This window comes from Myotis lucifugus, unplaced genomic scaffold, assembly GCF_000147115.1.
Source record: "Myotis lucifugus unplaced genomic scaffold, Myoluc2.0 scaffold_7, whole genome shotgun sequence".
Taxonomy (NCBI): Eukaryota; Metazoa; Chordata; class Mammalia; order Chiroptera; family Vespertilionidae; genus Myotis; species Myotis lucifugus.
The window spans coordinates 18,833,158-18,858,231 of record NW_005871055.1 but is presented as its reverse complement, the minus strand read 5'-3'; the positions used below and the strand labels follow the sequence as shown (position 1 = coordinate 18,858,231).

General features: G+C 37.5%; 1 protein-coding gene and 1 non-coding gene across 2 annotated transcripts in view; both read right to left on the bottom strand.

The window, feature by feature from the left end:
* NBEA (neurobeachin) overlaps positions 1 to 25,074 on the bottom strand; it is a 928,080-nt gene that overhangs the window by 627,572 nt on the left and 275,434 nt on the right. The window contains exons 23-27 of the mRNA XM_006083617.3: positions 23,799 to 24,016; positions 21,185 to 21,338; positions 12,152 to 12,332; positions 4,479 to 4,609; positions 468 to 575 (exon numbers count right to left, since the gene is read on the bottom strand). Of these exons, the coding sequence (XP_006083679.1) occupies positions 468 to 575; positions 4,479 to 4,609; positions 12,152 to 12,332; positions 21,185 to 21,338; positions 23,799 to 24,016 (792 nt within the window). The remainder of the gene's footprint in view (positions 1 to 467; positions 576 to 4,478; positions 4,610 to 12,151; positions 12,333 to 21,184; positions 21,339 to 23,798; positions 24,017 to 25,074) is intronic.
* Positions 5,897 to 6,031, bottom strand: LOC111824688. Its single transcript, XR_002827778.1, has one exon. It is a non-coding gene; the product is annotated as a small nucleolar RNA SNORA16B/SNORA16A family (small nucleolar RNA).

The following is a 25,074-nucleotide window of genomic DNA, read 5'->3' as shown; positions in this document are numbered from 1 at the left end:
TTTTAAGTTTTACTAAACTACCCTTCTAACTCAATTTCTTATAGGTAAAATATATTTTTTAAATGCAGATTCTTCTTTTAAAAGTAAAGCCAGTAATACCATAATGAATTAATCCCCTTTATCCATAATAAAAGGAACATTGATGATAACAAACTATTCAGTACCTATACATGGAGCAGGGAATACTAAAAGAGAGTAGGTGATTCAATGTAAGTTGAATCACAATGTTTATTAATATATATATACAACTTATATCAAAATTTCACATAATTTAAAAAATATATCAATAAGCTTTCAGAGAAAGCTAAGGCTCAACTGTTTTATAAACAGAAGTATGTTATAAACCTCACAATTCCTAACATTGGGATCTTTAGTTTTAATATCTAGATTTCTTCTAAAATTTAAATTATTTTACACAAATGACAATGGAAGGTTTTCCCCTGGGACATCAAGCAGGCATAACTTACCACATCCCGAAACACAACGGCACGCAGGCGATTAATATCGACATCCTGAAGAAGTCTATCAGGGTCCTTAATAGGAGAAAGGTTACCTGGAACATTTTCTAATGAATTCTAAAAAAAAGATACCCAATTGTAAAAACATAATAGCACAATACATAAATTTATATAGTAGTATAATTTCTCTAATTTAGGCATCAAATTATCCATGTTCTTTAACTCCTCATCACTGGATAACATTTAATGACAACAATACTCTATTATAAGACTCATTTTCTGTTCTCCTGTATCTTGTTGATTTCCTTTCCTAGTATTCTTGTTTTTTATTACCAGAGCTACCAAGATAGACTTAGAAAAATGGGTAAGATTGTGGAAGAAAAAAGACTGATTTTGGACTTCAGAAAATCTGGGCTCTAAATCTCTGCTGTGTGACCTTGGGCTTATTATAAAATTTATTGGGCCTCAATCCCTACCTCTAGTTTATAAATCTCTTTGAGTCACTGGGTTTCATTTAACCATCATACTTTTTATATGAAACTAGAGGCCCAGTGCATGGATTCATGCACATTGAAAGGAAATTAATTAGAAGGTGGCCGGTGGGGCAGGACTGGGTGAGACAGGCCGGACACACCCTGGAGTCTACCTCCCTTGGTCCCTCCCCAGCCAGCTGCACCTGGGGCGGTGCCAGGGCTCGAAGGATGTCTGTGGAGTGAGTGGGGTCCCTCCAGCAGGTGGAGTCCTTCAGCCTGGCCTGCGGGGGATCAGGCCAAAACCGGCAGTCTGACATCCCCTGAGGGGTCCCAGAGAGCAAGAGAGCACTCTGCAAAGTTACTGTTGAGCAGCAACTCCTGCATTGAGTGTTGCCCCCTTGTGGTCAGTGCATGTCATATCTACCAGCTGGTCACTTAGCCTTTTACATATATAGATTATTATGTTACATTATTATGTAAGATTTTATTTGTGTGACCATTTCATGAGCTACACAAGTTAGAAAAAGGTAAACTGAAAAAATACAAACATAGCCTTAATATTAAAGCTGAAAGACATTAAAGGTTATTACCATCAAAATGCTTTTTATACATGAAGATACAAAAATTGACAAATTATTTGTAATGTGTCACAGCAAACTAATAACAGAGTCAAGTTTCCTGAAACTCAATCTAGTACTTTTTCACTTACACACACAACATATTAAGAATTGTATGGACACAATATGTTAAGAATTGCATGAATTAGTTGATTAGAGGGTCATCCTGATATGCAAGGTGAGTAGAACAACAGATATCTTTCTCCTCTCTCTCTCTCTCTCTCTCTCTCCTCTCCCCCCTCCCTCTCAAATCAGTAAATAATTTTTAATTGCATGAATTAAACTAGGTAATATATGTAATGTACAGAATATAATTCCTATAAATAAAATAACTTGCTGTTATTATGATTAAAAATAAATAGGCCTCTTTCTAATTCTCTATAGACCTCAATTATGATATTTTGTTCCAAAAATTAATATGATTTTCACTGCAGCACAGGACAGTAAAAAGAGCATAGTATTTGAAGGTTGATAGTTATTTGGTTTACATTACAATTCCAAAACTTACCAGCAATATAACCTCAGGTGAGATATTTAACCTCTATAAACCTCAGTGATTTAATCTAAATAACAGGGTAACAATATTTATCACAAGACAAAAAAAAAATAATGCATTGACAGCATAAAAGAAAAGTACATAATTTATGGCAAAAATGAAATTACATTTTAATTTATAAACCATTTTACAAAATGTTTCTATATCCATAATGTAATTTAATCCTTATAAAGGCATATGTAATACCTTAATCAATAAAGAAAAAAAAAAGCTTGTATCATCACTCCTTTTTAGAAAGTATGAAAAATGAGACCCATACAAATCCACACAGGTTAGTGCCACACCCAAATTAAATAAGGTGTTTCCTTATTAAAGTAGCACATAAAAATGCATAAAAGCAGGGAACCGGAGACATGGAAGCATGGAACAGAGTGCAGAATCTCAGAGGGAAGGCGGGGGAGGGGGGTGGGTGGGAGGTAAACAACCGAAGACCTTGTACACATATATGCATAAACCATTGACACAGACAATAGGGTGCTGAAGACCTGGGGTGGAGGGCTGGAGGGCTGGAGGGGGTCAATGGGGGAAAAAAAGGAGATATATGTAATATTTTCAATAATAAAAATTTATTATATATATATGACAGGAAGTAAAAAAGGAACACTCACCAACTGGTCCATTGATTCTCTGTCCAGATATGTGTTATCTTACTAAGTCAACTTTTCCTCTAATATTTCTATATTGATCACTTATTATCCATTTTTCATTGCCAAGGTTCTTGCTAGAGACATGGACTACCTCAACTAAAATACTACAAATTTCCTTCTTTTTGGACTTTTCTGTTCATATTCTACAATCAGAGTAATACTTGGCTTGACTGTCTTGAAAAGTTCGCTTTGCCCCCTGAATTGAGTACAGACATCTTTAAAATCAAAGCTCTAAAAAATAGTAGTATATTTATTCATTTCATGAGTTCATACAATGAGTGGTTAACTGCTAGAAAAAGGAAGGGAATTAATGTTCACTGCATGTCAGGAATTAAGTATTTTAATACATTATTGTTTTTTTATTTAAGTCACACAAACACCTTTTAAGTTAAGATTAGATCCATTTTAAAGACTGGAAAACTGAGGCACAGGAGCTTAAGGAATATGTCTTGACTCACAAAACCACTAAGTGGTATAGCCAGGATACAAACTCAGAACTGTCTGATCTAGAGTCTGTGCTCTTTTGATAAAGTGCTCACAGTGCTATACAAGCTCTGGAATTACAAAGATGTACAAGATATGGAATGCTCTCAAGTAATTTAAACTTTACTATGCCCACAAAAATAACATGAGGCATTACTGCTAATGTTTTTATATTTAATTTTCTAAGCAATGGAGAGTCCTGTGGAAACTTGTGAGCAGTAAAATAATATGTAGTCTAATTATTCTACGAATGTTTTTCTAAATGTAGTGAAAAGGAAAGATGCTGCAATACTGATTTACTAAATATGTGGTTGTTCTGTTTAAAAACTGCACAAGTTTGAAGCCATAGAACTTTTTAAATGAATTAAACTTCTATTCCATGCCTTCACTTATTGAGGGGAAAAATCATGTGCCAATATCAAACGTCTAATTACAAGTGGAGTGAGTGATGAGACATACAGAATCTTATGAAAATATCAAACAAATATCTACCCTAGATCAGGGTGGCAGTGATGGTATCTCAAAACATTTTCCACAGACTAGCCCTTAATTATAGCGAAAAGTTGAATAGATTTTAGTTGGGTAAAAAATACGGATGCAAACTTCGAGAAAAGGGAACCCATGTAAAAGTCAGTAAATAAAGAATAAAAAGATTCTTCTGATGAAATGAATGAAGTGTATAATGTGACTAAAATGGTAAAAGCAAGGGTAAGGGGAAAAGTTGCAGAGTCACTTAAACATATGATAAAGAGAGTTAATTTAGGATAATGATTAACAGCAGGTTCCAAAATACTCTCCACTGTTCATTCATTTCCTGGACATTCAATGTATTTTTATTGAACATTATGGGAATGTCTATCACCAAAAGAACATTATTCACTCATGTAATATACATTATTCATTCAGTTTTCATTCATTATTCAATATATATTGAAATCTGTATAAAATATATGTATTAAAAATAGTTATAACTAAGAACTTTTCAGATCTATGTATGCTATAATACTTAAAAGAGCCCTATGAAGTAGATATTATTAGTATCTTCATGTAAAAAACAAAAATTCAAGTCTCAGAGTGGTTAAATATCTTGGTGCCACATTATGAAGAGAGAAGCCAACACTGGAACCTGGTGATGTCTAATCACTAAACCCTTTGTCTTCATTAAGCAATACCATGAAATTTTGTTCTCATAAAGTTAAAAAAAATTAAGGTAAATTATATTAATATAGAAAATATTGAATTACCTTTGAAGCTGCTATGGCAGTCATACTTTGGGTTGCTTCTTGAGGTTTACTGCTTCCATGGGAAGATTTGTTCCCTCTGTCTCTTTGTCTCTGCCGACATTCTAAACAGTTTCTCACAGCAACACAACAAACTATTTAAAAAACCAAAAGGTGATTATTAATATAAATTGTTGACTTTGACATGTTGATAAAAATTGCTAGGTTCTATTTTTCTTTCTTTCCCCTTCCTCCAACCCATTATTATACTTAAATCAACTAGATCAGTAAATATTTTTGATAATTATAAAACACTAGAGGCCCGGTGCACAAAATTTGTAGACCCTCAGCCCAGTCTGCACCCTCTCACAGTCCAGGAGCCATCAGGGGATGTCCGACTGATAGCTTAGGCCCGCTCCTCCAGTTGGACATCCTTAGTGCTGCCGAAGAGGCAGGAGAAGTTCCCGCCACCGCTGCTGCGCTCGCCAGCTGTGAGCCTGGCTTCTGACTGAGTGGCGCTCCCCCTGTGGCAGCACACTGACCACCAGGGCTCAGCTCCTGCTTTGAGCGTTGGCCCCCTGGTGGTCAGTGCACGTCATAGCGACTGGTTGACTGGCCGACTGTCTGCCCCCTGGTGGTCAGTGCATGTCATAGCAAGCAGTTGATCGGCCTTAGCATATCATTAGCATATTATGCTTTGGTTGAATGGATGACCGGACACTTAGCATATTATATAGTATTAGAATAAAAGGAAAAGTCATAAGGAGGGTTACATGAAATCCTTTGGTGGTAGATTAAGGGTACAGAAGAAAGCAAAACAGGGAAATCTCTAGGATTGGATAAAAAGCAAAACAGAGACACATACAACTTTAAAATTGGTGAGAGCAGGATAGGTAATCTTTAACATTTATAGTAGCTAGAGGCCACATGCACGAAATTCCTGAAAGGGGGTTGGCCCTCACAGCCCCAGCTGCCTCGGCCCTCACAGCCCTGACTTCCGGACAGTTGTCCAGAAAGTCTTTTGGATAGTCGTTCTGCTGTTTGGTCTAATTAGCATATTAGCTCTTTATTATATAGGATAGTAATGAAAAGCACATATGAAACATAGGTGTAGTTAAAAATTTAAACAAAATACTCATGTACTATAAACTAGCTAAAAAAACAGAATATTACCAGGGCCTTTGAAGTTCCCAATATACTCTTCCATAGTTTGTCTGTCTCCTCCATCATTCAAAATTATGAATTTTATGAATCACTAAAATGTTTTTATAAAATCAATATTCATATTTGGTAAGTTCTTTTGGATAAGACATCTTCCCATAATTTGACTACCTTAGCGACTATCACAAATCCCAACATCCATCTTTCCTCATGGTAGGAAAGTCTATGGCCTTTGTCAATAAGCATTCAATAAGAAGAAGCTTTTTTTTTTTTACGATGAGAATTGTCTTTTCCTGAAATGTTGCAGATCGGTTACAGCAAACAGAATGGCGACCGTCAATGAAAACTGTCACTCTGGGCTCCTTTTTGACCGCAGCAGCTATGTGGAAGCAGCTGCAGCTTCAATAAGGGCCACAAGAAGAAGAAGCTTTTTACTTATTTATTTATTTTAAGAAACAGTAGAGTACAGCAATAAACAGTACTGATTTTGGAATCAGATCACAGGAGCTTAAATCCTGGCTCTGCCACTTCTGACCTATGTGATCTTGGGCCAGCTGCTTAAACTAACTGTGCCTTAGTTTCCTCATATGCAAAATGAGTATAAACATACTTCTTTAGAGAATCCTTGTAAGGATTAATTGAATTAATATATGTAAAGTGCTTAGAACAGTAAACAGACATAGATATATAATTGTTTGCTTTATTATTATCCTATCTAAAAAAAGAGAAACATGGTAATTAGCCATACCTCCGCTACCCTTCCCATTGGCTAATCAGGGCGATATGCAAATTAACTACCAGCCAAGATGGCGGCCGGCAGCCAGGCAGCTTTAAGCGAACATGAGGCTTGCTTGCTTCAGTGACGGAGGAAGCCAACGTTCCCCGCCTGCCGCTGCTGGACTCTGAGCTTGCAGTTTGAAACATTGTTACAAATATAGAAGCTAAACAAAACCCCAGAAACCTGCTTTCAGCCAGCCGGGATCTCAGAGCTGGAGGTGAAACAGTGTATCGATTATAGAACCCAAAAAACCAGATACCTGCTTTCAGCAGCCGAGGCCTAAGAGCTGGAGCCAAGCCTCAGAGCTAAAGCTGGCCCAGAATAAAAAAAGAAAAAAGAAAAAAAGGACAGGTTGGGAGCTTCAGTCACTCGCCAGCCTGAAAACAGCCCTCAGCCCCTCATCCAGACTGTCCAGGCACCCCAGTGGGGACCCCCACCCTGAAGGGTGTGTGACCAGCTGCAAACAGCCATCATCCCCTCATCCAGGCTGGCCAGGCACCCAAGCGGGACCCCCACCCTGATCCAGGACACCCTTCAGGGCAAACCAGCTGGCCTCTACCCGTGCACCAGGCCTCTATCCTATATAGTAAAAGGGTAATATGCCTCCCAGCACTGGGATCAGCGGAGCCGCGAGGCCTCCTGGAACTGGGATCAGCGTGACAGGGGGCAGTGCCCAAACCCCCTGATCGCCCTGCGGCTCAGTGTGTGACAGGAGGTGGGGCCACAACCTCCCTATCCGCCCTGCTCTGTTCATGACAGGGGAAGGTGCCCCAACCCCTTGATCAGCCCTGCTCTGTGCCTGATAGGGGGGAGCGCCCCAACCCCCTGATCGGCCCTGCTCTGTGTGTGACAGGGTGCGGCGCCCCAACCCCCCCAACGGGCCCTGCTCTGTGTGTGACAGGGTAGAGCCATAACCTACCCATCCGCCCCGCCCTGAGTGTGACAGTGGCGGCGCCCCAACCCCCTGATCGGCCCTGCTCTGTGGGTGATAGAGGGCGGCGCCCCAACCCCCCTCACGGGCCCTGCTCTGTGTGTGACGGGGTAGAGCCATAACCTCCCCATTGGCCCTGCCCTGAGTGTGACAGGGTGCGGCGCCCCAAACCCCTGATCCGCCCCGCTCTGTGTGTGACAGGAGGCAGTGCCCCAGCTCCCCTATCGGCCCTACTCTGTGAGTGACAGGGGGGAGCTCCTCAATCCCCTGATCGTCCCAGCTCTGTGCATGACAGGGGGAGCTCCCCAACCCCCTGATCGACCCTGCTCTGTGCGTGACAGGGTACGGAGCCCCAACCCCCCTGATGGGCCCTGCTCTGTGAGTGACAGGGGGCAGCGCCCCAACCCCCTGATCGGCCCTGCTCTGTGTGTGACAGGGGGTGGCGCCGCAACCTCCCCATTGATCCTGCCTTGAGTGTGACAGGGGGCGGTGCCCCAACCCCCCAATCGGCCCTACCCTGAGCGTGACTAGGGGTGGCATCACAACCTCCCGATCCGCCCTGCTCTGTATATGACAGGGGGCGGTGCCCCAACTCCCCAATCAGCCCTGCTCTGAGCCCGACCAGGGGCTGCACCTAGGGATTGGGCCTGCCCTCTGCCACCCGGGAGCAGGCCTAAGCCAGCAGGTCGTTATCTCCCGAGGGGTCCCAGACTGGGAGAGGGCACAGGCCGGGCTGAGGGACCCCCCCCTCCCCCCCCGAGTGCACAAATTTTTGTGCACCTGGCCTCTAGTTCATTTATAAAACATTCCAAGGAAATAAATCTGCTAGGAATTATTAGGATAAAAATTAAATCAGCAGTTAAGCCTTGAAATATATTCAGAAATAAAAACTCAAAATAACCAAATAAATGCTGGTTTGAAGATACTGAAGCATTTAAAAATATTTCTCTTTCTCATAATGTTCAATCTATCAGCTATTGTTAAATATGAGTGGCAATGTCCATGATGGCCCAGAGTAAATTAACTCACACCTCTCACTGTTAAGAGAGATTTCTCTGTGTGTGTTCAATCTCTCCCTCTCTAATTACAAGAGGCATGAAATGACTCCTTTCAGCATGTTCATCTTTAAAAAATACAAAACAAAAAGTAGGTTTCATTCCATCATACTATTTTAATTCAATTATAATCTATACTAGGGGCCCAGTGCACGAATTCATGAACCTTGAAAGGAACTGTGGGCTGCGAAGCTGCTGTGGGCACAGGGATGGGTCTCAGCCCATCCTCCGCGCCCCTACCCAGCCCCTCCCGCCACAGCCCCGGTCCCATCTACCAGGCAGCCCCGCTCCTGCTGCCGCCGCTCCCATGCACTGATGGCGCCGGTCCCGCTGGCATCTGGTGATGGCACAGAGCTATTGGGGCCAACACCAGCAGCAGGTGCAAGCGGGGCCAGTGCTGTCAGCAAGTGCGAGCGGTGGCTGCTGCCCCAATTGCCCCTCAGGAGCAGGGGGAGGTGGAGAAGTCCTCAGGGGAGATTGGGACCAGCAGCTGCTGCTCACACCCGCTGATGGCCCCAAGTGATCGGACTGGCGCCAGCACCTGCAGTGGGTGCAAGCAGTGACTCCAGTGCCGGCAGCGAGTGCAAGAGGCGGCTGCTGACCCTGATCGCCCCTCAGGATCTGGGGGAGGTGGAGAAGCCCCGAGGGGCAATTGGGGCCGGCAGCTGCCACTCGCACCCACTGATGGCGCTGAGCGTTTGGGGCCGGCACCAGGCGCTGGCAGCAGGTGTGAGTGGGACTGGCACTGGCAGCAGGTGCGAGCGCCGGGTGGGACCGTGGTGCGTGGGAGCAAAGAATTTTCAATAACCATCAGAGTCTCCCCCAATGACAGCAACAGGTGCCCCGCCTTGGTCTGGCACCCCCGCTCACCTGCTCCACCATCCCACTATAGCTGATGTCCGCCATGTTCCCCACTCTGCCGCCTGCTGCTGTCACCTACCATGTTCCACGCACGCCCCCTGGTGGTCAGCGCATGTCATAGCAACCGGTTCATCAGTTGTGCCACAGTCCCGTCTATTTGCATATTAGGGTTTTATATAGATATATAAAAGCCCAGTGACTGAATGGCGGAATGACCAGAACGACTGGAGTGACCAGTTGCTATGATGTGCACTGCAGCAGCCAACCGGCCCAATCTGCCCCCCCAAACTCTTGCGGCCCCTCCCCCCAGTCATCCCCACCCCTGATCACCCCCCCTTCTATGCTGTTCCCAGGTGCCCAAGAGCTGCCCTGAGGCCTGGAGCCCCAGGGGGTAGGGGCTCGGTTCCTGGCTGTGCTCCTCCAGACCTCAAGAGCACCAAATTACAAATGCTGCTGCCAAGAGGGAGACCTGCCCAGGAAGTGGGAGGAACGCACAGCAAAAAGGGAGAGAACTGAGGTAAAGCCTGCCTGCAAGAACCCACACTAGGGGCAGTCATGCCTCCCAACCCCAACTCCAGCCCAGCCCCACAGGCTGCCTGACACTACCGTGAGACGAGTGCGGAGAGGGCTGCCCGGGCATGTGAGGGGACCACACTGCGACCTCTGCATGCCGCCGCTGCCACTCACTAACCTGTGCTTGCTGCTGCATGACTGCTCACCCGTGCTGCAGCCACCGCCTCCGCATGCTCACGCTGCTGCGGCAGCCACCAAAGCCTCCTCCTGCGCTGCACCCCTGGCCGGCTTTGGGTGCACCATTCTCACCCCACCCTGCCTCCACCTGTTTACAATGATTGGGATGAACAGGATAGGCTGGCCCCACGTGCAAGCACATTCCTTCCTCCCGCAGCTGCCGGCTTCCTGGGTCCTCCACTCTGCGCTGATGGATAAGGCTGACCTGGGCAAACTTCTGGTCCTCTTGTGTGGGGTACGCCAGGAGGCGTAATTCTTGGAAACCCAGAGCCCAGTCTACAGGAGGGCCTTTTGTGGAGGAAGCACACTACAAACCCCAGGAAGCACTGCACCTCCTGCGGCCCTAAAGCTCGCAGAGGAAACTGAGAGAGTGCGTGAAAGAATGCACTACGCTGGTGCTCTGGGGGTGCCTGTGAAGTTCCTGGTCTTGGGGGACCAGGTGGGACATACATCAACCACCTGTGGCCCCTCCCCCCAGCTGGCCCTGCCTCTGACCTTCCCCCACCCCAATTCGGGGCAGGGCTGGCTGGCCAACCTCCCCCAGCAGTCCCCTCCCCTGATCCGCCCCACCATCGAGTGTGGGGCCGGGCAACCTCCCGTGTCTCCTCCCTCCTGCCGGCTTGGCACAATGGCCCCCATTGGGGTGGGCCGACAGACTCCACCCATGTACGAATGTGTGCAGCAGGCCTCTAGTTGAGAAGTAAATTTGCATGTACTTATAAACTTTTTATGTATTTACTAGAGGCCCGGTGCACAAAATTCATGCACTTCGGGGGGGCGGGCATCCCTCAGCCTGGCCTGCGCCCTCTCTCAGTCCAGGAGCCCTTGGGGGATTTCCAACTGATGGTAGGTTGGCCAGCTGGGGAAGGGCTGCAGGAGGGCTCCAGAGTGTGTCCGGCCCATCTCGCTCAGTCCCAATCAGCCATACCCCAGGTGCAAGCTAACCTACCAGTTGGAGCATCTGCCCCCTGGTGGTCAATGCATGCCATAGCTGCTGTTGACTGGCTGACTGTCTGCCCCCGGTAGTCAGTGCATGTCATAGTGAATGGTTGAGCGGCCTTAGCATATCATTAGCATATTATGCTTTGATTGGTTGAATGGCTGACTAATCAACTGGACACATAGCATATTAGGCTTTTCTAAAATAGAATATGTCAAGTATAGCATGATACTTGACATATAAATACATTGTGAAATGACAATTGCAATCATGTTAATTAACATATCATTCTTAAAGCAGTTCTAATGCCTTTCTTAGGTCAGAAACTTCTTCCCTGAAATTATACACCTGTAGCTTTTTACAAAGGTTTGTTTTTTTTTTTAAATTATGGGTAAAAAGAGTACACATCAGGAATTTCCTCCCTATCTAATGTCTTGGTTTCTTACATCTTACTCATTCTCTAAGGCAAGTATATAAATAGTAGCTTTCTGGTTCTTTGTAAAGTCTAAATAATATAAATAAATTTCCCCTTTAAGACAGGTAAGAGAGGTAAGGATGGTTCCTGCTTCATGCTGGTCTAAATTTATTAAGAGTTGTCAGTATTAAGTTTTCTTTTCTTTCTTTTTAAAAAAATATTTGGAAGTAGCCATATGGCATCCTGTTTTGTTTTATTTTTCATTCTCCAAATATCTATAGATTTTTTAATTTTTTTTTTCAATTGTAGCTGATGTATTATATTAGTGCTTAGTTTCTTTGAAACACAAGATAGAAGGTGAACTGCATGGGTACAGTAATGTTTATTAGAGTTAACAGTTAACTCTGAGAGACACAGTGAGACTGGCATAGTCAATTTCTTCTTCAGCATTTTGTGTATAAAACTATGTCCTGATTTTTCTGATATGTGTGTGATCATAGAGCAACTACCCTCTATATTAGTCTACCAGAAAAGAATTAATAAATATACACTAAAATGACTTCAATGAAAAAATGTTAGTCCTATTAAATTTTAAATAATGCAAAATACATTTAATTCTATTTCAAATTATAATCCATTCAAGATGATCAATTCTATAAATCTCCAATGTGAAGATATTATAATTATAATAATTTCTACATTACATAATCATCAACTTGTATCATCAATACTTTATATACCACAGAATGTCAAATAACTACTCTGTAGGTAATTATATAATGGACACCTTTATTCTTAAGACTTACCTAGCCTTAGGCATTGTCGCATTAAACCTCCAGAAGACATGTTTTTTTCAGCTTCAATTTCACTAAAATTTAGAGAGCTGGCAAATACAAGTACATCAACCATAGCCATCAATCGGCTGAGGAAAGTTACTGCTGTCTCAGCTGACATGCCTTGTGTCACTTCAATGTTTTCCAATTCCGTCTTTAAGAAAGAAGATTTAAGACTTGTTAAAATTTAGAAGTATAATACATGTACATACATATTACAAGTGAAGAGTAGTTTAGTATATTTAGTATATTTTGTAAATAAAATAAATTATAGATTGCAAATTATAATCTAATTTGATATATCATAAGAGCTGGTTATTGAATTTATTTAGTTACCTATGAATTGTCCTTGAATAAAGGAAAAGTCTATTTTTAAAATCAATGTTAGATTTAAATGTCATTATTTATAAAAACTACATTCCAAACTGAAGATCATTTTGCAAAGGTATTTGGAAATAATAGCACATACATTTATACTACTTTTTAAAAACATTTCTTTCCTAAATTCCTCTCTCTTGTTTATAAAAAAAAGTGTTACTTTTCCTTTCTTGTAAATGTATGATGACTACTAGGGAAAATATATGGCACTCTAGTTTGGCATCAAAATGAGACAACTGTCAAATTAGAATGTATAACAATTTCTTATCCATTTCAGAACAGAGTAAAACCACTAGGTATCTCAAATATACAGTAAAAGTCTAAGGTAAAAATAATCAAGAAGATCATTACTCCTTCTACAAACACTGGTAATAAGAAGAATCAGTAGAAACTACACTTTCACTAAATATTGTCTATAATAAAGTGTAACTTCCTGCTTTCAAGGGAAATGTTACAAAGTATTCTGTTTCTTAAGATGTATAACTGGATTTTATAAGCAATAGCAACATTTCTTATTTTACTTTTCATTGTTTATCACATAACATTTTGGTTCATTATGACTAGGCCTCATTGACTAGGCCTCATTTTCTCAATGTCTCAAAGAGCAGAGTAAAGTAAGGAATGCTTTATAAATAAAAATATTACTCTTTAAATTTTCTGAAAATAGACATATTAGCCATATTGATTAAGTTTGGTCCTTCAAATGATAAATTAAACTACAAGGTAAGTATATATTATAGGTACATGCTCCAATTTATTGTTTCATTTTGACATTGCTTATATCCATCATTCTACTTAAACATATTGTTGCTCATATTAACATGGAAATGTCATCAGAAAATAATGATTTTTTTAAAAGCAACTTTTAAAAACTTCTTGTGTACAAGATGGGTATTAAAAATGATAGGTGACTACTGCAAGTACTATATAACTTGATTCTAAATGGAGAATAAACAACTTTTCTTCCTTCCACTTAACATTAAAATAGTGGCAAAATCAGTCTTCCTAAAATGAGCTTGAAAACATTCAAAAATTTGTTTTTAATGTTGATTTACAACATTATGCCAATTTAGTATCTATGGATTAAAGAAATAATTGGATTTTCAAAATTCAAATTCTTTATTTCCTAGCACTTCATTGATATTCAGTATCATGTTATAGCATGTATTAAAAATCTGTGACCACACCACCAATAGATTACATGAAAAGCAAAGACATTCATTTTACATAAAACTAGAGGCCCAGTGCACGGATCCGTGAACCAGTGGGGTCCCTTGGCCTGGACTGTGCCCTCTCCCAATCCAGGACCCCTCGGGGGATGTCAGACTGCCAGTTTCAGCCCAATCCCTGCAGGCCAGGCCGAGGACCCCACCGGTGCACGAATGCATGCACCGGGCCTCTAGTATGCATATAAAATCTTTGGTTAATCTCTTCCCGCTCTCCTCCCTCCCCTCTGAGATTCATCAGTCTGTTCCATGTTTCCATGACTGTGCGTTGAGCATCTGCACCCTGGTGGTCAATGCATGTCATAGCTACTGGTCGAAGGGTTGAGCTGTCACTTAGATATATATATATATATACACACATATATATACATATAAATATATATATCTTTTAAATCACAGTTATCAACATAATTTTATAATAGAATGGAAGATCTGGTCAATGCTTAGATCTTTTAAACATTCAAAATAATTTTTCAAGATATTAAAATTTTATTTTGTATTTACTGATTTTTTGAGAAACATCAATTTGTTGTTCCACTTATTTATGCATTCATTGGTTGATTCTTTTTTAAAAAAATATTTTTATTGATTTCAGAGAGGAAGGGAGAGGGAAAGAGAGAAATATCAATGATGAGAGAGAATCACTGATCAGCTGCCTCTTGCACACCCCCTACCAGGGATCGAGCCTGCAACCCAGCCATGTGCCCTTGACCGAAATCGAACCCAGGACCCTCCAGTCCACAGGCTGATGCTCTATCCACTAAGACAAACCAGCTAGGGCTCATTGGTTGATTCTTGCATGTGTCCTGAACAGGGATTGAACCCAAAACCTTGGTGTATTGGAACAATGCTCTAACCAACTGAGCAACCTAGCCAGGGCCCAAGATATTAGAATTTTAGGATATCTATAGATATGTTCTCAAATAAGTTCTTCATCATTCTGAATTTCTGAAAGTATTAGAAGTCTAACTCACTTTGTTAGTCAATATCATATTTTTGAGTCTTTTGGGGTCTATAAGACTTAATCTTCAAAATATGCTTTCATTTTTACATTTTTATTTTTTGTTAATCCTCACCCAAGGATATTTTTCCATTAATTTTTAGAGAGTGGAAGGAAGGGAGAGAGTCAGAGAAACAATGATGTGAGAGGGACACATTGATTGGTTGCTTCCCACAAGCACCTCGACCTGAGGCCCAGGATTGAGCCTGCAACCGAGGCACATGCCCTTGATCGGAATCAAACCTGGGACACTTCAGTACACCAGCTGATGCTCCATTCACTGAGCCAAACCTGCTAGGGCTTTCATTTTTAAATGAGTGAATTATAAATAGAAATTATAAACAAAATTATTAACTTTCATATAATTTGCCAAATCGTATCTTTGACTAAACACATTTTTAAATAAAAAGTACTCATTTTAACACAAACCGTAACTTAAAAGGGAGTTCTTATTACATTACACATAAAAATAATTTACAATTTTAATGAAATGTTATAAAAATCATATCAGCTTTAAAAATAAAGAGCATTCACATATGATTACTACTAATCTTAAAATAATAGATTCCATCCAATTTCCTTTCATTGGAACCATCTAACATCTGATTGTACATATGACTGAAACATTGTTTTCATTACATTATGATACTCTATTGTATAATAAAATAGTAATTCATCAATAAACTAAGAATATTCAGTGAATTTTTTAAATATGCTGAAGGCATGCCTAATGTTAAAGATGGTATGGAAACTCAAAATATAACCAAGTCAAAAAATTCATAAATAAGTAAAAATAAAATTTAAAACTAAACACCTGAAAATTACTGAAGTTAATACTAACCTTAGAACCCTGGACATGCATTAGACAAAACAGACAACAGACCAAAAAAGTACAAGAAAAGAAAATTATTAAAATTAAATAAAAATACAATATAAAATTGAAACACAAAATAATATATTTAAGAATTATATTTGAGTATTTTATTAAAAGCAAAAATATCAGAAGAGGTATTCATTTTATAAATTATAATGATTGAAATCAAATATTTAGAGTTGTTTATTTTTTTCATTAGAATAACTCTGCCCAAATAACATGTATATAAACGTAAGTTATGTATTAGAAATTATGCATATCCTATTTTGTAAATTAAGTATCTTTTTCTAGCAGATGGCTAAAGAAATATTTAATAAGTAAACTAGAATAATGTTTCTGTAAAAGCCAGTATTGGTTTAGGCAGAAATGACTTAGGAAAATAAACTATTTATACCATACTTGTAGAATTTTTCTTTAAAAATTATGTTATAATTTGGAGCCCTTCCTATACATCAAATCCCCCAGAAGTTAATAAAGGTAAAATATTTGAGTGATTATAACTTAAAGACCACTTTCCCTTGCTAGAAAAGAATTTATTGATATACCTGGTACTAAATGGAGTCTGCATATGAACTAACCTAAATACATATATATTTTAGTCAGTTTCAGAATCTTGTAAGAATTATATTTAATATATTGAAAATTTTGGATAGAATTGTTTACAGTGAAAGTCATCAACGGTTCCTATTCTCTGATCAAATATATGTGAGCATAAATTTCAAAATACACTATTTAAATGGTACATGGTATAGGAAAACATACAAAATCTTCCTGACAATAAAAAAGTATAATCAGTGTTATGAGATAAAACAAAAAATAATTTTAAATCTATTAACTAAATATTCTGATAATGGTAAGAAAACATTACCAATAGTAAGATTTTGTCATCATTTTTAAAGAGAAAAAGTTGTTCTTCTTTCTTATGACTTTGAAACTATTAGGAAAGCCAGAAATATCAGTCTCAATTATTTTTCTATAACAGAGAAAATAAACCATAGATGACACTGAATTAAGTTCTATGCATTCAGTGTTATGGATGACTGACCAAAATGGTCAATCTAAAATCACAAAGTCATTTTGCAATTTGTAGATGATACATGTTCCTTGCTTTTCTTCATTTTTTCCTCCTATTTCTTGCTTTCAGTTATGACCAACTTGCAAAATGTGTAGAAAATACTAGTAAATAAGAGTTTGATTCAAATAGCTAATCATGAAAACATTAACTCCAAAAAAATCAGCAAAAATAATGTTCCTTTCTGAAAACAAAGATTGGTCAAAATACATACTAAGAGGTCTAAAGTTAAAACAATTGGTCCTAATTAAAGACTTGAAATTATTTTTGTAATTTATTTTCTATGCCACATATGATTTTAAATGATATAGGCAAAATTGAAACTCCAATAAACTCCTATTCTTCTATGGATATTAAGCTCAAGGTGTTCACTATGATATAAATATTCTATCACTATACTTTTTTTCCCTTGAAGTTTTCATTAAGATATTTTCTTATAAGAAAGATGAATATAAACAGCTCAAATTTTCGTACATGATGATACTGCAACAGCAATACACAAATGTTATCCTTAGTATGGATTGTTGTATTCATATAAGGTCCCAGGGCAGAAAATAGACAAGCACTATGCCAATCTCATGGAAACAACAGGCAAAAAAATTATATCGGTTTAGTATTTTGCCATCAAAACCCATAATAACTAAAATTGTCTCAAATATCCTCTTTCAAACTTCAGAATTTTGAGTATGACAGCTTTAGTTTATAAATGAGAAGATTATTCTATTATGATAAAATTCTGAATAGTTCCAAAAGGAACTAAATGAAGGAAACATTCAATAAGAGCTTCTCTAGAGCACTTTACATATATATATCTAACAATTTTCAACAAACTCCCTATGGGATCAGTAAAATGAACACCTTTTAATAAATGACGAAGTTGCAGTTAAGGTCATATCCAGGAAGTGGTAGAACCCAAGTTAAAATATAAGGTTTATCTTATGTTAAAACTCATATACCTTATATTAAACCATAAAGTCAAAAGATCATGTCTGAGTCTTACTGATAACAGAAAACAAGTTTGTTTTTTTATAATAAGAAGTAAATTATATGGGAAAGACATATTCTTGTGCTGAGCTTTGAGTCATTTTTAAAAATAGATAACTATGCAGAATACTTAGCATTCTACTTACACTCTCCTAATTAAATACAATCTCAACATTAGACATGTCAAATGCTAAAGAAAAGTAGCATGGCTGAGAAAAGTTACATCTCTCCTAGTAGAACATAATGCCTGTAATATTCCAAAAATTGCTTATAAAAAATAACTTGTAATAAATGGTAAGCTCTATTAAAATTTCACACTAAATTTGTAATAAGTAATAAATTTCACACCAAAACATTTATTATGATATTTGTATTTACCTGAAGAAATGATGCAAACTATAACCCACAAGTCAAATCTGCCCCACTGGCTGTTTTTATAAATAAAGTTTTATTGAGACACACATATATCCAAATCCTTTATGTAACTGTCTATGGCTGCAAAAGCATAGTTGAATACATGGGACAGAGACCATACAGCCCACAAAACTGAAAATATTTACTATCTGATCCATATAGAAAAAGTTTGCTAACCACTGCCATATCATCATTTCTCATAACTTTTCATTAAATGCATGTCCCCACATAAAATGCATGAATATTTTGAAAAACTCCACAAACCTAAACAAAGTTATCAGATCACTCAAGCATTAGTTTCAAATAGTTCTTATTTCTCTTTTAAAATTCTAATGGCATCTATATGACAATGTTTCTCTTTGGTAAATCTGATGTTGTCAATGATTCCTTTTTCACTTATTCCTTCCAAATATGTCCCTTGGCTTTTTACATTTTAAAACTAAGTTAAAAAGCTCCATATTTTGGTTCTAACTCCTTCTTTATTCAATCTTCTCCTTTCTAACTTTCCCCCTCTATTACATTACAATTTTTAGCAAGAATATTATATAGTCAAGGAATAGAAAACGATAGTCAGCAGTCAGCACCAAATACAGTTCCACTAGTATCAAGTGGGAGAAATGGTTCTAGCTGTTTCTTTTAGGGACACAGTTTATTCAAAGAACATAAAATTGGTATATAATCAGGCATAGGTAAAATCAGTTAATGAATCAAAATAACAGAAATATAGAGAGACAAAGAAGAAAAGTTTCTACTACTGAATGAATTTCCAAGTCTTTTGAAAACAGTTTAGGCTTTAAGTAATTTCAAACTCAAACTATATTAGTCAAAATTGCACAGGTAGTATGTTTGAAAATCAAACATCAAAATGTCAGTATCTTTACTGTACATTCATTATAAAATAAAAATAAGCAAATTTGGGTAGTGAAATATTATAATATTTATCAGTAACATACTTCATTAATTTAATATTTCCCTATCTTGATAGAGATCTTTTAGCTTTAAAATCTGGAAGGCTATTTAGTAATGTGAATATATGAAACCTATGAAAATTTTAGCACCAACTGTTAACTTTATATAAAGCCAATTTTTTGTTCTGCAGAAAAATTAAAATGATATATTTAAAAATGAATTTCAATACAAACTTCTAAAATTTCTTGACAATAAATGATAATTTACAAGACATAAAACAAAATTTATATGATGAAAAAAATGCCAGAAGGAAAACATTGATTTATTCAGTTTTTAGAGTATAAAAGACAAGAGAAAAACAATTCTCCCTGCCTCAGTATTATAATGCTTTTTTAAAATCATACACAATTGTCAATTTACTGGTATTTGATATGTATCTCCAGAGAGAATCAGATTAAAAGAAGGGATAGTATATTAATCTCACAGGATATCTGCACTCAACGATTTTTTTCCTGGCTCTATTTCCTTGGTTAGCTACTAATTCCATTAAAGTCCTAATGATGATATGTTCTGCTGCACACCTGCCTGAACTAGCCTGCATGTTTTCTTGACTTCTTGAGTAAATTCATGGATGAAATTGAAGTATATGTACCTGTGAGAGAATGGGGATTTGAAAGTACAATCTTTTGCTGCTAATATTAAGTTTCAAGGTTGCTTTGGGAGTGGCAGCAATGACAAAAGTGTAGTGAGCAAAAGAGTCATGTAGAAAAAGTGTGTTAATGATGAAATAAAGCCAGAGATCAATTTAGAAACACTGCCTTACCAAGTAAAAGGCATCTTTTATTTAAAAAAAATGGAACTAAATCACCCTCTTTTTAAAAAATTTCTTTATTGATTTGAGGGGGGGGGGAGACATACAGAGAGAGAGAGAGAAATAATGATTTGTTGTTCCACTTATTTACAAATGCATTGGTTGATACTTGTATGTGCCCTGACCAGGGATCAAACCCACAACCTTGATGTATAGGGGATGATGCTCTTATCAACTGAGATACCTGGCCGGGGCTAGTAAAAGACATCTTAACAAAACAGGTCTCTCTTTGGAAAAAAGTATACTTCTTGGGCTTAGAGATGAGTTTCCAATATGGCAGCAAGAACACAGGTAATATGGGAAGCATAGTTTTCTATTCTTTCTCATTTCAGTAGACAGCTATGGTGTCAAGATTTTTTTATATGGATCAGAGATATTTTTTAAAGTGATAACTAAAATATAAAGTTAGCACTTACCTACTATATTATATATAACATAATTAACACTGATTGACTTTCAATCTTATTATATTAATACATTTCAATGTTTTATATAGAGACAAAACTATTTTTTTAAATAAATGTTGAACCAGCAAATAAAGTCAGATAAAAATGCTATTAAAGGCCATGTGAGTAACATAAAGATTTCGGAGGATTTCAATGATTGTGAAATTTTTAAGATAGCATAAAAATAGCATGTTTTGTAATTTTTCTATCTAGGTGCCTAAGTTTTAAATAAGAAACACTCCTAGAAATCATTAATTTGGTTCTCTTTGAAACAAATTCAAATCTCAGATAGCAGGAAGATAAACATCCTAGATAGAATAATATTAAGTTTAGAAATAATATGTCAAATAAATTACATGAGATTGCATTTATAATGATGATTTTTTCTAAATTTATATTCATGACTAAGTATATACTTTTATTTAGAACATCAAGATTTACAGAACAAGGATTTTAACAGTGTATTATATTATATTTTAAGGGATAAACAACATACACAAAATAAAGTTAATAATTTCTAGTTATGACTATTTCTAAGAAGTATTTATTTTAATTACCAGAGAAATATTTTCATAAATACACATAGCTGGAACCCAAAACTAACAAATAAACATTAATATGAATGGATAAATATAATTTCATATAGTTAAAAGTTCCCTTAGATGAACATGTTTTGTTAAAAATCCATCTATAAACTTAGAGCCTAAGTTTTTGGATACCTTTTTTTATGAGTCCCGGGCCTTATAAACCTGTGTACAGTATGGAACACCACTGAGGTGCTCTAGTCAAGTAATTATACAACATAACCACTAGATGGAGGCAAAGTACTTACACTTGGTGATGTAGCAGCAGAGAGCAAAGGTAAAATTCCTCCACAAGCAATGATGATGTTGTCTACCATTTGGGAAATGAGGTGAATTGTGTTATGTACAAAAATAATGTTTTCATTGCTATTGACAAAATCCATTACAGACTTTGTGGAATGGCTAAAATAGCAGAAAAACAAAATGCAAATTAACAATTCCTTGGCTTAATAAGAAATGTAGACAGTTTATAACAACATTTTTAAGTGACAAATAATGAAGAGCTAGGCAAATATAAAACGGAGTTCTCAGAAAATAATATAATTTAAAATTGAGATTTTATATTACCAAAAATTTAGTACCTTTACATGGTTATTATGTGTGTGTATTAATCTAGCATTTTGTTTCCCAAGAAATATATTCAAAGGTTTATGACTATCTCAATGAATTTGGCTGAAAATATTTATTTTTGCCAAAGTTATTCATTTTGTATTAAAAGGCAGAACAACTGGCTAGTTAACAATGTTTTGCTACCTTTTATGCAGTTTCAGTTTGTTGCATCACCAGACTCCAGCCCCCTACCTCTGACCAGCCATACTGAAAACATATATTGCTAATCACAGAAGTGATGTAGTAGGAGAATATAAATAAATCAGCAAAAATACAAGGATTTATTGAATAAAAAGAGAAAAGACCTCAAAGGTTGGCAGTAGAGCTTCCCCATACAAAACATGCAATGTAGATATTCAGAGAAATACACTGCTTTAGTTTGGTGACAGTCAAGAATATGAACTATATTCTAATGTGAAACTACTTCACGATCAAATTTAAGTTAATGATTCTCAACTTTTAGAACTGTACAATATCATCTATAATAATAAAAGCGTAATATGCCAATTAAACTGGACATCCTTCCGGACAACCTTCTGAATGAAGCCAGAGTTGGGAGGGAAGCCAGGGTCCCAGGTGCCAGAGGGAAGCTGGTGCCAGCAGCCGGGGAAAGGAAGGCCTACTCTTGCACGAATTTCGTGCATCGGGCCTCTAGTATATTATATCTTAGATCTCAATATGTTTCCCCCTGTCCTAAATATAAGTTCTGTCTTTAAATTTTTTTTAATTATATAGAATTCTGTTTCAGAAATTTTTTGAGAGCCCTTGAAAGGAAACAAAGATACACAGTATGTTAAAGGAAAGAAAACTGACTTTCACTCACTTAGAAGCCACTAATACTGTAATTAGAAAATCACACAATTTTCATACATTGATATTCATGTTAACCTTAATGTCTTTCATAGTATTCTAGGTTCCTTCTTTATCATCTGTAGGTAATTTAGCATGTAACAACACTAGCAATGAAAATACCTTTGTTTCTATACATCAGTAGACTAAGGAAAAACTAATAAAATAACATCAGAAGTAAAAACATTATGTGGCAGACCTTGACTACTTCCATATTCCTTTTCCATGCTAACACAATCAAGATTTTGTTCTATTATTGAACTAGATCGGGTATAGGAAAGGTTGGCCTCACTCCAGCTACTAGGTTACTGACCAATATTGCTCTGTATAGATCAGTCATAATTCCACTAGAGGCCCGGTGCATGAAATTCTTGCACTGGGGGGTCCCTCAGCGTGGTCTGCACCCTCTCACAGTCTGGAACCCCTTGGGGGAAGTCCGCCTAAGCCAGCAGTCAGACATCCCTCTCGTAGTCTGGGGCTCTAGCAGTCTGGGACCCCTCGTTCCTTATTGCCCGCCTACAGTGGAGGCAGGAGAGGCTCCCACCGCCACCGCTGTGCTTGCCAGCTATGAGCCAGGCTTCTGGCTGAGCGGCACTATCCCTGAGCACTGGTCATTCCACTGTTTGGTTGATTTGCATATTAGGGTTTTATTATATAGGATTCCCTTTTGCTGGTGATTATCTTTGAGAAGAGCCTATGATCCTGCTAGCATGTGAGATATAAGGGGGAAATTTCTTGAGTGGCTTCAATTAAAACAAAACATAAAAGAAGAAAGAAGAAAGAAAGAGAAGAAGAGGAGAAAGAGGAGAAAAAAGGAAAGAAATGAAGAGGAATGGAGAAGGAAAAAAGGAAGAGGAGGAAAGAAGGATATGAAGGAGGAAGAAGACGAGTCCTCCATACCCTCTAGTTTGAGCAAGTTTCCTACATTGATTCAATCCTGGGAGCTGAAGCAACCACCTTGAATCTTAGAAGAAAAATCAGGAGAAGCAGAGGAGCCCTATTTGAGTCTTGAGAATACTGTGCCACTGATACTTGTGATAGTGGCATAATCTGCTACAGAGTACCATCAATTTCCTAATTTATATGCTTGCATATATAAATGACACACACTCATAATCAATTTGTTGTACACTTGCTATTAAAAATTAAATCAAAAGTGAGGCAAGGAAATGATTTAATTTATGCACACTTGGTTTTCATTAAGTGATTATATTTGAACTGATATAGTCTCTAAAAATAGGTGTCATAAAATAATTTAAAATTTTATTTTAACAATGCATATATCTTATAAGCTCATCAACAGAATACATTTAGTATGTGGTATTAATTTTAAGAGTAAAAGATAAAAAGGTAGACATTTCTTAAATGAGAGTAGTCTTATTTCTAGAAAAAAAATATTTCTACCTTCTCCAAACATGTACATCTGTTTCTAAAGCAAATAGTAAATCGGTGAGAAGTCGTTGGTGCATTGGAGACCACTTAAACTCAGGAATACGAAACATTGTAGTGCGTGGACCTGGGCTGAACTGACGCCGCTGTTCCTCAGTCATTGGCATTCCTCGAAATCCTAAATCAACTCGGAGGTCTCTGTCCTGTTGTGTAAGAGACCGACCTTGAACAGCCTAGAGAAATAAAAGGTGAACATTTGTAGAGTGCAAAAGAAATTCTTGATTTCAAAATGAAAACAATAAGTATAGTAAAGTAAGTGTGTGAGTAAAGCTTTTGCTTATGACTTAGTAGCTAGGTGGTGTGTGGGGATATATATATATATATATATATATATATATATATATATATATATATATAGTTTTTTTTTTTTTTCACCTGGTGATTCCCTGCTCAGGAACCTTTTAGAGCTGAGGGCTACTACTACTATTTTTATTTTGCAGTTTCACAAACAAAGGAAAAAATCAAATGACCTAAGTTTAATAACAATGTTCATACTTAAAACCAGACCCTCTTTACCCCTGATTTTGGAGGCTTTATAGTAGCCTATATTTCTTCCTTATGAAAGTGAAGTATACTGGATATATGTCATCAACTAATTGTAGTTAAAAACACAAGATTAAAAGAAATATTAATTGAACAGATTCAAGTTAACTTTAAAGTCTATTTTGCTCATAATACTTCAATTTAGAAAAAGCAAATGCATTTGATAAAATGAAAAACCAGAAAATGCCTATGCACTCTGAATGAAAACCAGACAAACCTAATGATTATTGTGTTCACTAAACAATGCATCATGCTGTCCTTTATTTTAAATCTCTACCTAATTCAATATTCCCATACCCTGACAATTATCACTGTAGTACAACTGCCACAAAAATGGGAATTGGTAGTTAACAGAGACAAAAATAAAAATACTTTTCCTTCACACAGAATCTATTATTAAGGAATCGTATTAGAGTACAAAGGCACTAGTTAGGTATATGGTTTACTCTTTATAATAGAACATGTTAAATTTACAGTGAGTGTAAAACTCAGAGAACAGCAACAAAGCAAATCATAAAAGGTAAAAGTTTTTTTCAACTCTTAATTCTAGGCATTAGTTAGCCTAGAAAATAAGGAAGTAAACTTAAACCTCAAAGATCAACAATTAAAATCCACATCAGAAAAAAGCATCCATTTTTCAGTTTACTCTAGTGAGGCCCAAACTGCAGCACTAACATTTCCTCACCAC